The sequence below is a fragment of the Loxodonta africana genome, chromosome 20, assembly GCF_030014295.1.
Source record: "Loxodonta africana isolate mLoxAfr1 chromosome 20, mLoxAfr1.hap2, whole genome shotgun sequence".
In the NCBI taxonomy this organism is placed as follows: Eukaryota; Metazoa; Chordata; class Mammalia; order Proboscidea; family Elephantidae; genus Loxodonta; species Loxodonta africana.
Window position 1 is genome coordinate 72,896,092 of NC_087361.1, and position 18,215 is coordinate 72,914,306.

General features: G+C 41.3%; 1 protein-coding gene across 14 annotated transcripts in view; it reads right to left on the reverse strand.

Moving 5' to 3' along the window:
* Positions 1–15,338, reverse strand: part of PPP1R12B (protein phosphatase 1 regulatory subunit 12B) — a 268,308-nt gene extending 252,970 nt beyond the window's left edge. For 3 of the 14 annotated variants that reach the window (XM_064273386.1, XM_023548268.2, XM_064273388.1), the window contains exon 1: positions 14,205–15,186. In XM_064273386.1, coding sequence (XP_064129456.1) covers positions 14,205–14,495 — 291 coding nt within the window. In that variant the 5' untranslated portion in view covers positions 14,496–15,186. Of the gene's footprint in view, positions 1–14,204 lie in introns of all 14 variants that reach the window. The other 11 variants (XR_010318760.1, XM_023548266.2, XM_003410228.4 and 8 more) reach the window with 7 other exon arrangements.
* Between the last annotated feature and the right edge of the window lie 2,877 nt (positions 15,339–18,215).

Below are 18,215 nucleotides of genomic sequence, written 5' to 3' on the forward strand. Positions count from 1 at the left end.
TCACAGTCTGTCTTGGCACTCTGTAGTCCCATCTTATAAGCTATGCTGAGCTGTATTACACTTTTTCCACATCTCCATTCTCTCAGCTGGGCCTTTCATCTCTGTCTCTCCATTCATTCTGAATTCCAACTGCAGCTTCATATTCCTAAAATACTGCTTTGGTTGGGGAACTCCCCTGCTCAAATCCACAAACATTTTTTACTAAGGGCTTCATCAAGCCTCTTTGGCCTGATGTTCAATATTTAAAGCCCTATAGGATGTCATTCCCACGCCCATCCCTACCCCTCCAAACACATCCATTAAGATGCCCCCATGTCCTCTGCCTTATTAAAGATCCCAAACCTCCATCCTATTTCTCTGCCCACGTTGCTCTACCATCCTGGGTTCCCTGCCTTTGTCCCTCCACTTAAGAGTATCTCCTTGCTGTGTATCATAGAACTTAGCACTCTATAAGTAACTGCTTTTTATTTATCTGTCTCCAAACCAGACTGTGAGTTCCATGAAGACAGAAACAGTGCCTATCAACATACATACCTTAACACAGACTTAAAATCTACCACTAGGCAGTCAATGTCAACTGTGAATTAAGAATCTAATAAAGTTTCTAACAGAAAAACAAATACATTAGAGCACATGCAAATGATGGTATATTATTCAAATGTCAAAAACTATACTTGTAAAGCCTATTCAATGATACAGAAAAATGATTACAAGGAAAGTTAAGTGAAAAAAAGTCAGAAAACAAAATGTATGATACTAATTTTGTAAACATATTCATATACACATATATACTCACTATAAAGGTTTCTAGGTGGCACGAACTCTTTGCACTCAACTGCTGACCCAAAATTGGTGGTCTGAACCCATCCAGCAGTACCGCAGAAGAGAAGTCCTGGTGATCTGCTTCCATTAAGATTACAGCCAACACACACACACACACACGCTTCCATTAACATTACAGCCAAAGGATGCCCTTTATCACCACTCTTAATCCACATTGTGCTGGAGATGCTAGCCAGAGAAAGTAGGCTTGATAAAAATATAAAGGGCATCCAAATTGGCAAAGAAGAAGTAAAAGTATCTCTATTCGCAGATGACATGATCTTATACACATAAAACCCTAAAGAATCCTCACGAAAACCACTGAAGCTAATAGAAGAGTTCAGCAGGGTATCAGGATACAGGATAAACGTACAAAAATCAGTTGGATTCCTCTACACCAACTAAGAGAATGGAGAAGAGAAAATCCCTAAATCAATACCATTTATAATAGCCCCCAAGAAGATAAAATGCTTAGGAATAAATCTAACCAGAGATGTAAAAGACCTATACAAAGATACTATTGCAAGAAACGAAAAAAGACCTACATAAGTGGAAAAACATACCTTGCTCATGGATAGCAAGACTCAACATTGGAAAAACATCTATTTTACACAAAGCGATCCATAGATTAAATGCAATCCCGATCCAAATACCAATGACATTTTTTAATGAGATGGAGGAACAAATCACCAACTTCATAGGGAAGGGACAGAGACCCCAGAAAAGTAAAAGCATCACTGAAAAAGAAGAACAAAGTGGGAGGCCTGACACTAACTGATTTTAGAACCTGTTATATCACCACAATAGTCAAAACAGCCTGGTACTGGTACAACAACAGATACATAGACCAATGGAACAGAATTGAGAATCCAGACATAAATCCAACCACATATGAGCAGCTAATATTTGACAAAGGCCCAAAGTCTATTAAATGGGGAAAAAACAGTCTCTTTAACAAACGATGCTGGCATACCTGGATATCCATCTGCAAAAAAATGAAACAAGACCCATACCTCACACCATGCATAAAAACTAACTCAAAATGGATCAAAGACCTAAATATAAAATTTAAAACGATAAACATCATGGAAGAAAAAATAGGGACAATGCTAGGAGCCCTAATACAAGGCATAAACAGTATACAAAACATTACTAAAAATGCACAAACGCCAGAAGAGAAACTAGATAACTGGGAGCTCCTAAAAATCAAACACTTATGCCCATCCAAAGACTTCGCCAAAGGAGCAAAAAGATTACCTACAGATTGGGAAAAAGTTTTTTGGGTACGACAATTCTGATCAGCGTCTGATCTCTAAAATCTGCATGATACTACAAAAACTCAACTACAAAAAGACAAATAACTCAGTTAAAAAATGGGCAAAGGATATGAATAGGCATTTCACCAAAGACGTTCAGGCAGCTAACAGATACATGAGGAAATGCTCATGATCACTAGCCATTAGAAAAATGCAAATCAAAACTATAGTGAGATACCATCTCACTCCAACAAGGCTCGCATTAATCCAAAAAACACAAAATAATAAATGTTGGAGAGGTTGTGGAGAGACCAGAACACTTATACACTGCTGGTGGAAATGTAAAATGGTACAGCCACTTTGAAAATCAATTTGGCACTTCCTTAAAAAGCTAGAAATAGAACTATCATACAATCCAGCAATCCCACTCCTTGGAATAAATCCTAAAGAAATAAGAGCCTTCACACAAGCAGATATATGCATACCTGTGTTCACTGCAGTACTGTTTACAATAGCAAAAAGATGGAAGCAACCAAGGTGCCCATCAATGGATGAATGGATAAATAATTATGGTATATTCACATAAGGGAATACTATGAAACGATTAAGAACAATGATGAATCCATGAAACATCTCATAACATGGAGGAATCTGGGAGGCATTATGCTGAGTGAAATTAGTCAGTTGCAAAAGGACAAATATCATACGAGACCACTATTATAAGACCTCAAGAAAAAGTTTAAACACAGAACAAAATATTCTTTGATGGTTACGAGGGTGGGGAGGTACGGAGAGAGGTATTTACTAATTAGATAGTAGACAAGAACTATTTTAGGTGAAGGGAAAGACAACACACAATACAGGAGAGGTCAGCACAACCAAACTAAACCAAAAGCAAAGAAGTTTCCTGAATACAACGAACATTTCAAAGGCCAGAGTAGCAGGGAAGGGCATCTGGGAACCATGGTTTCAGGGGACACCTAGGTCAACTGGCTTAAGAAAATGTATTAAGAAAAAGTTCTGCATCGTACTTTGGTGAGTGGTGTCTGGGGTCTTCAACGCTAGCAAGTGGCCATCCAAGATGCATCAGTTGGTCTCAACTCACCTGGAGCAAAGGAGAATGAAGAACACCAAAGTCATAAGGTAAAGATGACCCCAAAAGACAGAAAGGGCCACATAAACCAGAGTTTATATCAGATTGGAAACCCTGGTGGAATAGTGGTTAAGTGCTACGGCTGCTAACCAAAGGGTCAGCAGTTCAAATCCACGAAGCGCTCCTTGGAAACTCTATGGGGCAGTTCTACTCTGTCCTATAGGGTCGCTATGAGTCGGAATCGACTCGACGGCACTGGGTTATATCAGACTAAGACTGGAAGAACTAGATGGTACCCAGCTACTACCGATGACTGCCCTGAAAGGGAACACTGCCCTGATGGAGCAGGAGAACAGCTGGTTGAAGATCTCAAATTCTTGTAAAAACACCAGACTTAACGGTCTGAATGAGACTGGGGGGACCCCGAAGGTCATGGTCCCCATACCCTCTAGAACCATTCCTGAAGCCAACTCTTCAGACAGGGATTGGGCTGGACTATAAGCAGAGAACGATACTGGTGAGGAGTAAGCTTCTTGGCTCAAGTAGCATGAAACTATGTGGGCCGCTCCTGTCTGGAAGCAAGATGAGAAGCCAGAGGAGGACAGTAGCTGGAGACGGGGAGTACAGGGTGGAGAGAAGGAGTGTGCTGTATTATTAGGGGGAGACCAGCTAGAAGAACATAGCAAGGTGTGTATAAGTTTTTGTATGAGAGACTGACTTGATTTGTAAACTTTCACTTAAAGCACAATAAAAAAAAAAAAAAAAAAAAGATTACAGCCAAGAAAGCCCTATGGTCGCCGCGAGTCGGAATCAACTCCACAGCAACTAACAATGACAACATATACTCAATATAATGTGTGGTCAAAAAAAAAGCCTGAAAGATATTTACTAAGAGTTTAACAATGTTGACATCCATGCAGTCTGATTATAGGTCATTTTCAACTTTTTCTTTGTGTTTTTACTTTCTGATTTTGTTACAACCAGAGGCAACATAGTCTAGTAAGAGGCAATATAATACAGGGTTAAGAGCATGGACTCTAGAGTCGAACTGCCCGAGCTTAAATAAATTCTAGCTCTGTCACTTATTAACTACGTGACCTTTGACAGCACCTCAGTTTCCTCATCTGAAAAACCTAAACACTAAAAGCACCTGCCTCATGAGGTTTTTCTGAGTATTATATATGAGGTAATATACAAAAAGCACGTGGAACAGTCCCCAGCTAAGAGTAAATACTATATAAGTGGGAGCTACTATTACCATTGGAGTCCCTGGGTAGCGCAAATGATTAATGCATTTGGCTGCTAACCGCCCCCCCAAAAAGTTGGAAGTTCGAGTCCACCCACAGGCTTCTCAGAAGAAAGGCCTAATGATCTACTTCTGAAGAACCAGACACTGAAAACCCTACGGAGCCCAGTTCTACTCTGACACACATGGGGTCCCCATGAGTTGTAATCAACTCAGTGGCAACTAGTTTAATTTGTTTTTTACTATTACCACCACTGCCACTATGACTGTTGCTGCTGCTGCTCCTATCATTACTAGTATTATGACTAAGTCAATAAAAAATGGCTTACCTAAAACAAATAAATAAATGACTTACCACTATCAACTACTAAAATGGCTAAAAAAATGAAAAGAAAATATCTAGTGCTGGTAAAGATACAAAGTAATTAGGGCTCTCATACACTGCTGGCTGAAAAGAAAAATGCTAGCACCTCTTTGGAAAAGTTGGGCAGTTTCTAATAAAATTAAACATCATTACCACATGACCCAGTTATCCCACTCCTAAGTACGTAACCCCACCCCCACCCCAACGCGACTGTCAGTTTGTCATATCGTGGGGCCTTGTGCGTTGTTGTGATACTGGAAGCTATGTCACCGGTATTTAAATACCAGCAGGGTCACCCAAGGAGGACAGGTTTCAGCAGAGCTTCCAGACTCAGACAGACTAGGAAGAAGGACTCAGCAGTCTACTTCTGAAAAGCATTAGCCAGTGAAAACCTTATGAATAGCAGCAGAACATTGTCTGATATAGGGCCGGAAGCTGAGCCCCTCAGGTTGGAAGGCATTCAAAATATGCCTGTGGAAGAGGTGCCTCGTCAAAGTAGAGTCAACCTTAATGATATGGATGGAGTCAAGCTTTCGGGACCTTCATTTGCTGATGTGGCATGACTCAAAACAAGAAGAAACAGCTGCAAACATCCATTAATAATTGGAAACTGGAATATCCGAAGTATGAATCCAGGAAAACTGGAAATCATCAAAAATGAAATGGAACACATACAGATGGATATCCTAGGCATTAGTGAGCTGAAATGGACTGGTATTGGTCATTTTAAATCAGATAATCATATGGTCTACTATGCCCGGAATGACAACTTGAAGGGGAATGGTGTTGCATTCATCGTCAAAAAGAACATTTCAAGATCTATCCTAAAGCACCAGGCTGTCAGTGATACGATAATATTCATACGCCTACAAGGAAGACCAATTAATATGACTCTTAAATTTACCCACCAACCACTAAGGACAAGGAAGAAATTGAAGACTTTTACCAACTTCTGCAGTCTGAAATTGATCAAACATGCAATCAGGATGCACTGATAACTACTGGTGATTGGAATGTGAAAGTTGGAAACAAAGAAGAAGGGCCGGTAGTTGGAAAACATGGCCTTGGTGATAGAAATGATGCCAAGATCACATGATTGAGTTTTGCAAGACCAACAACTTCTTCATTGCAAATACCTTTTTTCACCAACATAAACGGTGACTATACACATGAACCTCACCAGATGGAATGCATCTGTGCAAGAGATGATGGAAAAGCTCAATATCATCAGTCAGAACAAGGCCAGGGGCTGAGTGTGGATCAGACCATCAGTTACTCACATTCAAGTTCAAGTTGAAACTGAAGAAAATTAGAACAAGTCCACGACAGCCAAAGTATGACCTTCAGTATAACCCACCTGAATTTAGAGACCATCTCAAGAATAGATTTGGTGCACTGAACACTAATGACTGAAGACCAGATGAATTGTGGAATAATATCAAGGACATCATACATGAAGAAAGCAAGAGGTCATTAAAAAGGCAAGAAAGATAAGATCTAAATGGATGTCAGAAGAGACTCTGAAACTTGCCCTTGAACAACAAGTAGCTAAAGCAAAGGGAAGAATTGATGAAGTAAAAGAGCCGAATTGAAAATTTCAAAAAGCAGCTTGAAAAAACAAAGTAGTACAATGACATGTGCAAAGAGCTGGAGATAGAAAACCAAAAGGAAAGAACATGCTCAGCATTTCTCAAGCTCAAAGAACTGAAGAAAAAATTCAAGCCTTGAGTTGCAATACCGAAGGATTCTATGCGGAAAATATTAAATGACACAGAAAGCATCAAAAGAAGATGGAAGGAACATGCAGAGTCACTATACCAAAAAGAACTGTCGATGGCCAACCATTTCAGGAGGTAACATATGATCAGGAACCAAAGGTACTGAAGGAAGGAGTCCAAGCTGCACTGAAGGCACTGGCGAAAAACAAGGCTCCAGGAGTTGACGGAATACCAACTGAGATGTTTGAACAAATGGATGCAGCACTGGAAGTGCTCGTTTGTCTATGCCAAGAAATTTGGAAGACAGCTACCTGGCCAACCGACTGGAAGAGATCCATATTTAAGCCTATTACCAAGAAAGGTGATCCAATTGAATGGGGAAATTATCGAACAATATCATTAATATTATCATTAATATCGCATGCAAGCAAAATTTTGCTGATGATCATTCAAAAGTGACTGCAGCAGTATATTCACAGGGAATTGCCAGAAATTCAAGCCAGATTTAGAAGAGGACATGGAACCAGGGATATCATTGCTGATGTCAGATGGATCCTGGCTGAAAGCAGAGAATGCCAGAAGGATGTTTACCTGTGTTTTATTGACTATGCAAAGGCATTCGACTGTGTGGATCATAACAAATTATGGATAACATTACAGAGAATGGAAATTCTAGAACGTTTAATTGTGCTCATGAGGAATCTGTACATGGATCAAGAAGCAGTCATTCAAACAGAACAAGGGGATTCTGCATGGTTTAAAGTCAGGAAAGGTGTGCATCAGCGTTGTATCCTTTCACCATACCTATTCAATCTGTAAACTGAGCAAATAATCCGAATAGCTGGACTATCTGAAGAAGAACAGGACATCAGGATTGGAGGAAGACTTGTTAACAACCTGCGTTATGCAGATGCCACAACCTTGCTTGCTGAAAGTGAAGAGGACTTGAAGCACTTACTGATGAAGATCAAAGACCACAGCCTTCAGTATGGATAACGCTTCAACATAAAGAAAACAAAAATCCTCACAATTGGACCAATAAGCAACATCGTGATAAATGGAGAAAAGACTGAGGCTGTCGAGATTTCATTTTACTTGGATCCACAATTAATACCCACGGAAGCAGCAGTCAAGAAATCAAAAGATGCATTGCACTGGGCAAATCTGTTGCAAGAGATCTTTTTAAAGTGTCAAAAAGCAAAGATGTCACCTTGAGGACTAAGGTGCACTTGACCCAAGCCATGGTGTTTTTAATCACCTCATATGCATGCGAAAGCTGGACAATGAGTAAGGAAGAAGACTGGAGAAGAATTGATGCCTTTGAATTGTGGTGCTGGCGAAGAATAATGAACATACCATGGACTGCCAAAAGAATGAACAAATCTGTCTTGGAAGAAGTACAACCAGAATGCTCCTTAGGAGCAAGAATGGTGAGACTATGTCTCGCATATTTTGGGCATGTTATCAGGAGGGATCAGTCCCTGAAGAAGGATATCACACTTGGTAAAGTAGAGGGTCAGCGAAAAAGAGGAAGACCCTCAATGAGATGGACTGACACAGCGGCTGCAACAATGGGCTCAATCATAGCAACAATTGTGAGGACGGTGCAGGACCAGGCAGTGTTCCGTTCTGTTGTACATAGGGTCACTATGAGTTGGAACTGACTCGACAGCACCTAACAACAACAACAGGTATTTAACCAAGTGAAATGAAAAATTGTTTTTTCACACAAAAACTTGTACATAATTGTGGATTTATTTATTATTATCAAATGTTGGAAACAACCCAAATATCCTTCAACTAGTGAATGGATAAACTGCGATACATTCATACGGTGGAATAAAAAGTAATGAACTACTGACACACTCAACAACATAAATGAATCACAAACGCATTATGATAAATGAAAGCAACCAGACTCAAAAGGCTACATACTGTATATTCCATTTACATAGCATTCTGGTTATAAACCAAAACCAAACCCACTACCATCAAGTCAATTCCAACTCATAGCAACCCTACAGAACAGAGTAGAACTGCCAAATAGGGTTTCAAAGGCTGCAAATCTTCAGGGAAGCAGACTGCCACATCTTTCTCCTGCAGAGCAGACGGTGGATTCAAACCGCCGACCTTTTGGTTATCAGCCAAGCACTTTAACCACTGTGCCATCTGAAGCCTTGGAAACCCCGTGGGGTAGTTCTACTCTGTCCTGTAGTGCCGTTATGAGTTGGAACTCACTCGACAGCAATGGATTTATTCTGGTTATAACCCATTGCCATCGAGTTGATTTCGACTCATAGCGACCCTATAGGACAAAGTAGAACTGCCTCATAGTGTTTACAAGGAGCAGCTGGTGGATTCTAACTGTCGACTTCTTGGTTAGCAGCCAAACGCTTAACACTGCACCACCAGACCCCATTAGGGGCATAAAATTGACGAATGGTCGTCTTGGGCTGGGGATAGTGAGAGGGGATGACTACAAAGGGACACAAAGAATTTGGGGCAAGGGAGGGTGATGATGTTGTTGTTGGTGTTAGTTGCCTTCGAGTTGGCTCTGACTCACAGCCACCCCCGGTACAACAGAACGAAAAGCCAGTCCTGCACCATCTTCAGAATCGTTGGTATGCTCAAGTGAATTGCTGTGGCCACTGCGTATTTTGAGCGCCTTTCAACATTGGGGACTCATCTTCCAGCAGTATATCAACAATATTCTGTTGTGTTCCGTAGGGTTTCCCTTGGCTGATTTTTGGAAGCAGAGCATCAGGCCTTTCTTCCTAGCTTGTCTTAGTCTGGAAGCTCCACTGAAACCTGTCCACCATGGGTGACCCTGCTGGTATCTGAAATACCAGTGTCATGGCTTCTAGCATCATCGCAACATGCAAGCTACCACAGTACAACAAACTGATAGACAGGTGATAATGGTACTGTTCTGCATCTTGATTGTGGTAGTAGTTACACAACTGTTAGCATTTGTCAAAACTCATAGAGCTATACCCTAAAAAGGGTGAATTTTACTGTATATGAAATATACCTTACTTTAAAAATTAGAAATCAGCAATGACTTAATTTTGAGTTAACAACAAGACCCATTCAATCTCCTACGTTCAGCAAAATTCTGTTTAATCTACCCATATTGACATCTTACTTATTTCAAAATACTAACATAGAAGGCTCTATAAGCACAAATGGTGGTACACAGCTACTCAGCAGGACTTTCAGAGTGGAGGAGAAAAACTTGGCTAGGGAACAAACAAAAGTCACTTAAATCTGTAGTTCAAAAAAACAAAACAAACAATAAAAATAAGCGTAACTTTCCAAATCTGGCTTTGAGGTCCATTATGGTGTGGAAACTTGGGACCAACACTCATAAGGCAAGAGGCCAGGTGCCCAACATAGTCTGATGCATCATATTAACCAATCTGAAGAGGTAAGCTACCAAAATGACCCAGGATGACTGTCCTAGCTCCACAGTAATGAAGAAGCCGGCAAGATTTTATGATCCCATATTGCCATGAGTCTCGACACTAAATAGATTTCATCAATATACAGGGTAAGGCAAAGTCTCTTCACAGACGGAACTATCAGAGGAATAAGCAATGAACTTGGAATAAAAGAGAAAGGTTAAGAATACAAGTTTAGTTTTACCATACAAGGTGGCACACAGTAGTAACATACTATTTTATATGGAAGTGAACACATTGCCATCTTGCTCTTTGAGTCTATGATGATTTCTGTCTCACTCTTTTCTCCTCAGTTCATCCATCCGTATCTCCTTCTCTCTTCCAGGAAAACAGATAATTTTAATATCCCTGAGGCTACAGGGTCAGACTGAGGTAGCTCTGGAATGACAGAGGCTACTTGAAGTTCAGTTCCAGTCTGTGGGGGTAACCCTGAATGTCCAAACTTGGACCCTGAAGCTATTACAAAGCTAACCTGAATTTCTGAGTCAAGTATAGACTTATAGGGCTCCCTCCAAACAAAGACTGATCAGTCAGGACTAGCGACAAGATCTATGTGGAAAGATATCAGTATCCCCTACCACACTCAGCACAGACAGATACACCAATATAATATGTGCTAAATGAATAAGCAGGCACTCATTTTAGTGAATCTCAGAAAATTCCCTTTCCAAAAGCAAGCCTTTGCCTCTTACAATAGCCCAACAATTCGATAAACATGGTTTCTAAGAGCCTGTATCTAGACCTAGAGCATAATGCTAAGGATACAAAGGCAGATGCTAATAATTAACCTTACACAAATTTTTCGAAGAAATTTTAAAAAGTACCAGCCCACATAGAATTATTAACCCATACTTCCTGCCCTATAATGTGTACACACATAAATGGGAAATCCTTTGTGAGCAAATAAGTGCTTTCAAGAGTTGTATAATCAGATTAACTTCTTTTTCACTGAGGACCCTGGAACACCAAGCATATACACACCAACCCTTAATCCATTCACCCAAACGTATGTAGTTATTCTGCATCGGTTTCCGAGGCTTTCATGAGAGTCAGTCTAACCTTTGAGATACTTCTTATCCCAGTTTATTTCCAGTATTATTAATAGGCCCCCTGGAGCTTCTTATCTTTGACTCAAGTACCTCGTGGTCTAAGCAAGGGCTGCCAAGAAAGAAATGCCTCTAAGTCAAAAGTGGCACCAAGGCACATCCCACAGTGCAAACATCTACTGTGACCTTGTAAGATCCCCCACCGTCGAGTCGATCCCGACTCATTGCAACCCTACAGGACAGAGTAGAGCTGCCCCGCAGAGTTTCCAAGGAGCGCCTGGCAGATTCCACCTGCCGACCTCTTGGTTAGCAGCCGGAGCACTTAACCACTACGCCACCAGGGTTTCCGTGACCTCGTAGGTGGAGGAGAAAAATCATCCCTCAATATCAACCGGGGGTTTCTTCCAATACACCACGGTGATAATCCACAGCTGGTCAAATGTCCACGGCCAAAACAAAGGAGAGAAAGGAAGCAGTTACCCAGATAGTTCTTATCACGCATGTATAATGGATATTATTACTAAATAATTCAGATCATTGTACCATTCTCCATTTCACAGCACAAGAGAATCAGTCATAAAATAGGTTGTTTGGCTACTGGCAGCTCCAGTCTCATGTTTTGAAAATAACCTTTTATTAAGAGTTATTCATTCAGATCATGGAGAAACATATTGTAACTCTGCAGAAACTAACTTGTGAGAGTTTCGGAGCCGAAAGGCCCCTTGTCTTGATTCAGAGATGGTTTCTCAATACAGAGTTGTTTTGACCTCAAATCTTTGAGCAACTTAATCTTTAGCTGAATTTGTCTAGTGTGTGGTGGTGTTATTACCTCATCAATTCAAGTCATTGCCAGTCCCATGAGGGGGAAGGCCTATAATGCATTTGCAGACGCTAAAAAAAAAAAGAGTCCCTAGCTGTCATCTCCTATTTCAAGAGTTTACTGGACGTGGAAAGCATATTAACTGAAAGAAGGTGCACTTCAGGAGAAGTGGTTACCTGGTATGGAAAGGAGATCTACCATGAGTGGCCTCAAAGTAGATGGTTTTCTCAGGGCATTATTAAAGTGTGTATGGTAAGGACCAGACTCAGCTAGCAGAGTCACCTTAAAAAAACAGGGTTACTAAGTTACTGTAAGAAAACGGTGCTTCCACAGAGTAGTAATTCAATAAAGAGACACGTGGACTACAAAGCTAGATTCTATTGCTTTATCTTCTATGAACCCACTGAATGATATCTATCCTCCAGAATTCACATCTTAATCTCCTTCGCATCCCAAATACATTTGAAAAATAAGAATTCACCTTCCCAAAAGTTTAGAAATCAAAAGTAATAAATGTGGTTGTCTTAGTTTCTATCTCATTTTATTCTGCTTTTTAGGTAGGCTATAGAGCTCTGGGGTTCCCTAGGTGGCTCAAGCAGTTTGCAATTGGCTACCAACCTAATGGTTGGTGGATCAAACCCACCCAGTGGCATCACGGAAGAAAGGCCTGGTGATTTGCTTCCGAAAAACATTACAGCCAAGAAACCCTATTGAGCAAGTTCTACTCTGTTGTAACGCATGGGATCGCCAGGGGTCAGAATCGACTCAGGAGCAACAGGTTTTACAGAGCTCTGGACTTTTAACTCTGAAAATTCTGTACCTAAATGCAATTGCTCTTCTTTCTAATCTTGCACAAGTAACAATTTCTCTGAGCTTCAGTTTCCTCATCTGTAAAACGGGAATAACAATACCACCTGCCCCATCTACTTCAGAGGGTCCCTGCTGAGGCTCACATGAGACCAAAACTAAACCAACCCCAGTGCCGTCGAGTCGATCCCGACTCATAGCGACCCTATAGGACAGAGTAGAACTGCCCCATTGAGTTTCCAAGGAGCACCTGGGGGATTCTAACTGCCGATGCCTTGGTTTGCAGCTGTAGCACTTAACCACTATGCCACCAGGGTTTCCTCACATGAGACAGGACATACAAAATCATTTTATAAATAGCAAAGCACTATACAAATGTTGGTTGCTACCTTACATGGGGCATTGCTATGAGCAGAAAATACTGGATATAAATAGAGTTAACAGAGGAGAAACTTCCTCCATCTGAGAGAAGGGTTGCAAACATGATGAGGAGTGATTTTAAGCTCTTGGTTAATACATTAGCAAAGTGGTTTGACATAAAGTTGAATCATTATTTAGAAGTGGATTCTCATGCCAACACATTCACTTTGCACAGACGGCAGAAGAAGAAAAATAAGAAGGATAAAGAGTGGGTGTCCAGCTCTCAGCTCACCAAAATAACTGATGAAGTTCCATTTAGGGAGGTGGAGTTAGTTATGACAGTCAGTATAAACAGATTATTGTTGCATAAGGAGAGAGAAGTAAAGGTGTTATTTATTACCAAGCACAGAGCTATCAGTTCATCCACAATCCATATAAAAACCAAACCCATTGCCGTTGAGTCGATTCCCGACTCATAGCAACCCTATAGGTTGAGGGCTTTAAGAAAAAGAAAAATATAAATGTTATTCCACAGGTATCAAAGAGACATAAGTGATTCAGTAGCCTGGTTCTCCATGGGAAGCCCTTAGGAAAGTCAACAGTGCTGGGAAGAAAATAAGACACCCACAACAACGAGATCAGGGGTGCTCTAGAAGATACAGCCTGGAGGAGACGCAAACTGGTTTGGAAGCTCTACAAATGAGCAAAACAAGAGGTGTGGTTTCAGAAGATCTGCTTGCCTTAACACAATATAATGGTTTATTCTTTAAGTGATCAAATTTATTTTATAATGGGGACACACAGACAGAAAACTGAATTTTCTGAAAGGGCATCAGACAAATGACATTGCCTAGGCATAAGAGTGACATGGTGTACAGGCATACCAAGACACACGTGAAGATGACTAATCTATAGGGCTAACACTGTGGACCAAATCTCCTGTAACCATGACAACTCACGTAGGTGGAGGGAAATACAAACACTGACCAAGCAGCTGGTTGACACTATTCTTTGAGGTACGGATCCTGGGGTCGCAAAGAGTCTTATTAGTGGAGAAAGCTGATGGAGAATGAAACCGACTAGTCTAATGGGGCCAGCGCCCATGCAGGAGGGCTTGGCAGTGACATTAATCCTTTCCATGGGGTAACTCGCAGGTGTCACAGGCTCATCTGTAGGAGACTGGACGCCTACAAGATTGACAATGGAGTTACCTGGTGCAGGGCTGTCAAGCCGTCCACGTTGACGGTGTTGATGTCGGCTCCCCTAGCCAGAAGCTTTTTCACCTCGTCGGTGTCCCCACTAGAACAGGCGGCCAGGAAGACAGCACCGTCCTCGAAGCGGACCCTGGGGCTCCCGCGACGACTCTGCGACTGCCGTCCCGCGCCTCGCCGCTCCGCGGGCTCCTGCTCGGTCAGCGAACCCCGCCAGCGCCGAAGCTGCTCAGCCCGCCGCGTTCGCGCCGACTCTGCCCGCTTCCCGCCTAGGTGCTCCAGCTCCGCCATTGCTCCAGCTTTAGCAGCGGCTGCTGAAACTATCGCTGCTAGATTGCTGTTGCAGCTCCCGTTGCCGCTGTCGCCTCCCTCAGAGCGTTTCAGCCTGGAGCAGAAGGCGGAGACCCCCGCACCGCCATCTTTACTCCTCCCGCCACTAGCACCGCCCGCACTCTCCCTCGGCTTCACTACGCAGGCGCTGCCCGGGCCCCGGGTTGTCACGGGACTTGTAGTAAGCGACCGGCCCTAAAAGTACGCTGTGGCCTTAAGGGAACTACGAATTCCGGGATGCATCGGAAAAGAGGCAAGGACTGGCTGGTCTCTCCTTAGCCGCGGGTCCCTACGGGGTCACCTTTCTCTTAAAGCTGGCATTGGATCCCGGGCTGGCGTCAGCCGCTCCTACTGGGCATTTTGGGTGACGGCTACTAATATTAGGCCCTAAATTATCACATCATTCCTTTGACTGGGGAAGGGGCAGTAATTATCCCTATTTTCTAGCGGGAAAAACTGACATACAGTGCCTGAAGTTCTCGAGTCCATGCCCTGGTTCTAAATTTAGTAAATGTAAATAAATGGGGAAGGGGGAGGAGCATACATACGCACACAATATTACAAAATACTTTCAAGATGACACTCACTCTAGGCCCAGAAAAAATCTTGAAAAAGGTTTATCAAGGTATAGTGGAAAAAGCATAAGCTTCGAATTCAAACAACCGTGAATTCACATTTCTGTATAACTGACTTCTCCGAGCCTGTTTCCTTCTGTGTAAAACGGTAATATCTCACAGGATAGTGATGTGGATCCAATGAGAGAATATATGCCTAGTGCCATCCCTGGCACATACCAGCTTGCAATAAATACTAATCTCCCTTCTTTCTCCTGCCTTCCCCTCTACCCTTTTCATGGATCTTAAATACTCAGGAGACACAAGGGATGTCTTTTCTTCCACGATTTTTTTTCAAAGCTACAGAAAGATGCTATCCATGGAGCATACTAAACTCCAAAGGCAACAAGTAAGATATTTTCATATTCATCTTGAGCTTGGTTAAAATTTATGTCTGTCCTGTTGGTTTAAAACTTACTATATTCCCCAGGGCTTTAGCCTTGGACAAAATATAATTAAATGTGTTATCCACGATGAAAGAGAACATGCACAATTATTAGGTTCTTCAAACTTTTCTATAAGTTTGAAAATTTTCGTTTTAAAAAATGTTGTAAAACTGATTTTAAAAACCCATTGCTGTGGAGTAGATTCTGACTCACAGTGACCCTATAGGACAGAGTAGAACTGTCCCATAGGGTTTCCAAGGCTGTAAATCTTTTTTTTAATTTTTTTAAATTGTACTTTAAGTGAAGGTTTACAGAAAAAACTAGCTTCTCATTAAACAGTTAGTACACATATTGTTCTATGACATTGGTTAACAACCCTGAAACATGTCAACACTCTCCCTTCTCAACCTTGGGTTCCCTATTACCAGCTTTCCTGTCCCCTCCTGCCTGCTAGTCTTTGCCCCTGGGCTGGTGTGCTCCTTTTGTCTTGTTTTGTTTCATGGGTCTGGCTAATCTTTGGCTGAAGGGTGAACCTCAGGAATGACTTTGTTACTGAGCTAAAAGGGTATTGGGGGCCATACTGTTAGGGTTTCTCCAGCCTCTGTCAGGCCTGTAAGTCTGGTCTTTTTTTCGTGTGTGTGTGAGTTAGGATTTTGTTCTACATTTTTCTCCAGCTGTGTGGAACCCTCTATTGTGATCCCTGTCAGAGCAGGCAGTAGTGGCAGCCAGGCACCATCTGGTTGTGCTGGACTCAGACTGGTGGAGGCTGTGGTATAGTTGTGGTCCATTAGTCCTTTGGACTAATCTTGCCCTTGTGTCTTTAGTTTTCTTCATTCTCCCTTGCTCCTGAAGGGGTGAGACTAGTGGAGTATCTCAGATGGCCACTCACACGCTTTTAAGACATTTTCTTTATAAACTATGTTATGCCAGTTGAACTAGAAGTTCCCTGAGACCATGGTTCCCACAGCCCCCATCCCAACAATTCAGCCCCTCAGGGAGTTTGGATATATCTATGGATCAAGGCCGTAAATCTTTACGGAGTGGCCGGTGGGTTCAAACTGCCAACCTTTCAGTTAGTAGCCAACTGCTTAACCACTGTACCACTGATTAGGGCACTGTAAAGAGAAACCAGAGGCCTAGTCATTTCCTTGACTTTTTATATCATGTGAACATTTGCCTGTGCCTCAGTTTCCCCTGAGATGAACTGGAAATCATACACTGAAGAAATAAATAAATGAATCAATGAATTCAGAGCCTCAAATGAAAAGCGACATATAAATGTAAAGTATTAGTATGCATTATTACTCTTATACATAATAATACTGCCTATCTACAATATGGAGCCCTGGTGACACAGTGGTTAAGTGCTTGGCTGCTAACTGAAAGGTCAGCATTTAAAACTACCAGCAACTCCATGGGAGAAAGATGTGCCAGTCTCCTTTCGTAAAGATTTACAGCCTTGGAAACCCTACAAGGAAGTTCTACTCTGTCCTATAGGGTTGCAGTGGGTTTGGTTTGGGTTTGGTTATCTACGATATGCTTTAATAACGGTATTCTTAAATACTTGATAAATACTACTTAAGCCTTACAGCATCTTTGTGAACCGTGAATAACAACATGCATAAAAATAATCAAGGTGTAATCTTTACACAGTTTCAGTCTCCTTGCTATATGCATTTATTTATAGTCACCACACAACATGCCTTGCCATTTATTGCAATTAGAAATTCTTTATGACATTTACTTTGTAACTTGTCAAGATGACACCTCTTCTTATTCCAAGTCAAACTCTTTGGATAATTAAAATTGCTCACAAGCTTCCCAAGAGAATTCTCCCTAAAGGGTAGAAGAAACATTGATAATAAATCAGATAGAAAAGAACCTAACAATCCTATAGGACAGAGTAGAACTACCCCAGTAATCTTTACAGGAGCAGACAGCACATCCTTATCCCTTGGAGAGGCTGGTGGATTTGAACTGGTGACCTTTTGGTTAGCAGCCGAGGGCTTAACCATTGTGCCACCAGGGCTCCTGGGAGAGAGGAATGAGCTATAAAACCAATATATCTTCTGGCTATGATTATTAAAAGCAGTAATAATTATTATAATCTAATTCATTTAACTGGCTTAGCCAAAACAAAAATTATGCCACACACAAAAAAATTTTTCAACCTATAAAGAATTGAAAAGTTTTTCAAAACTAGCATCAGTTTTTTTTTTTGAAGCTTTTCCCCCAACCAGCGCTCTCTGAAAGTAAACTTTTATAGTCAACTCATCAAACAGATATGGTAGTTTAAATTTATTAAATAAATATTCTAAAGAAAAAGTATTTTTATATACAAGAGAGTAAATCTTGACAAGCTGTATACAAATAAAATACAATTTTTGTACTTTTAAGTTTGCTAGGTGAGCCAGCTATGATGTGTTCTTTTATAAAGTGAAGAAACTTTTATAAAGTAATAATTTCCCATGCCCACACTTAAAAAAATAAATGATATTAGGATACGCTGTTTTTAACAGCAGTGACACCTGTGCATTCAGTTAATAAACTCTCAACCCAGCCTCTATTCCCACCAGTTAACATACCTCCCTCTGGTGGACAAATGGAAACTGCACGTTAGCATTTGAGTTTTTGTTGTTTTTTTCCTTCAAATCCTTCGAGTTTGGTTACCAAAACTATAG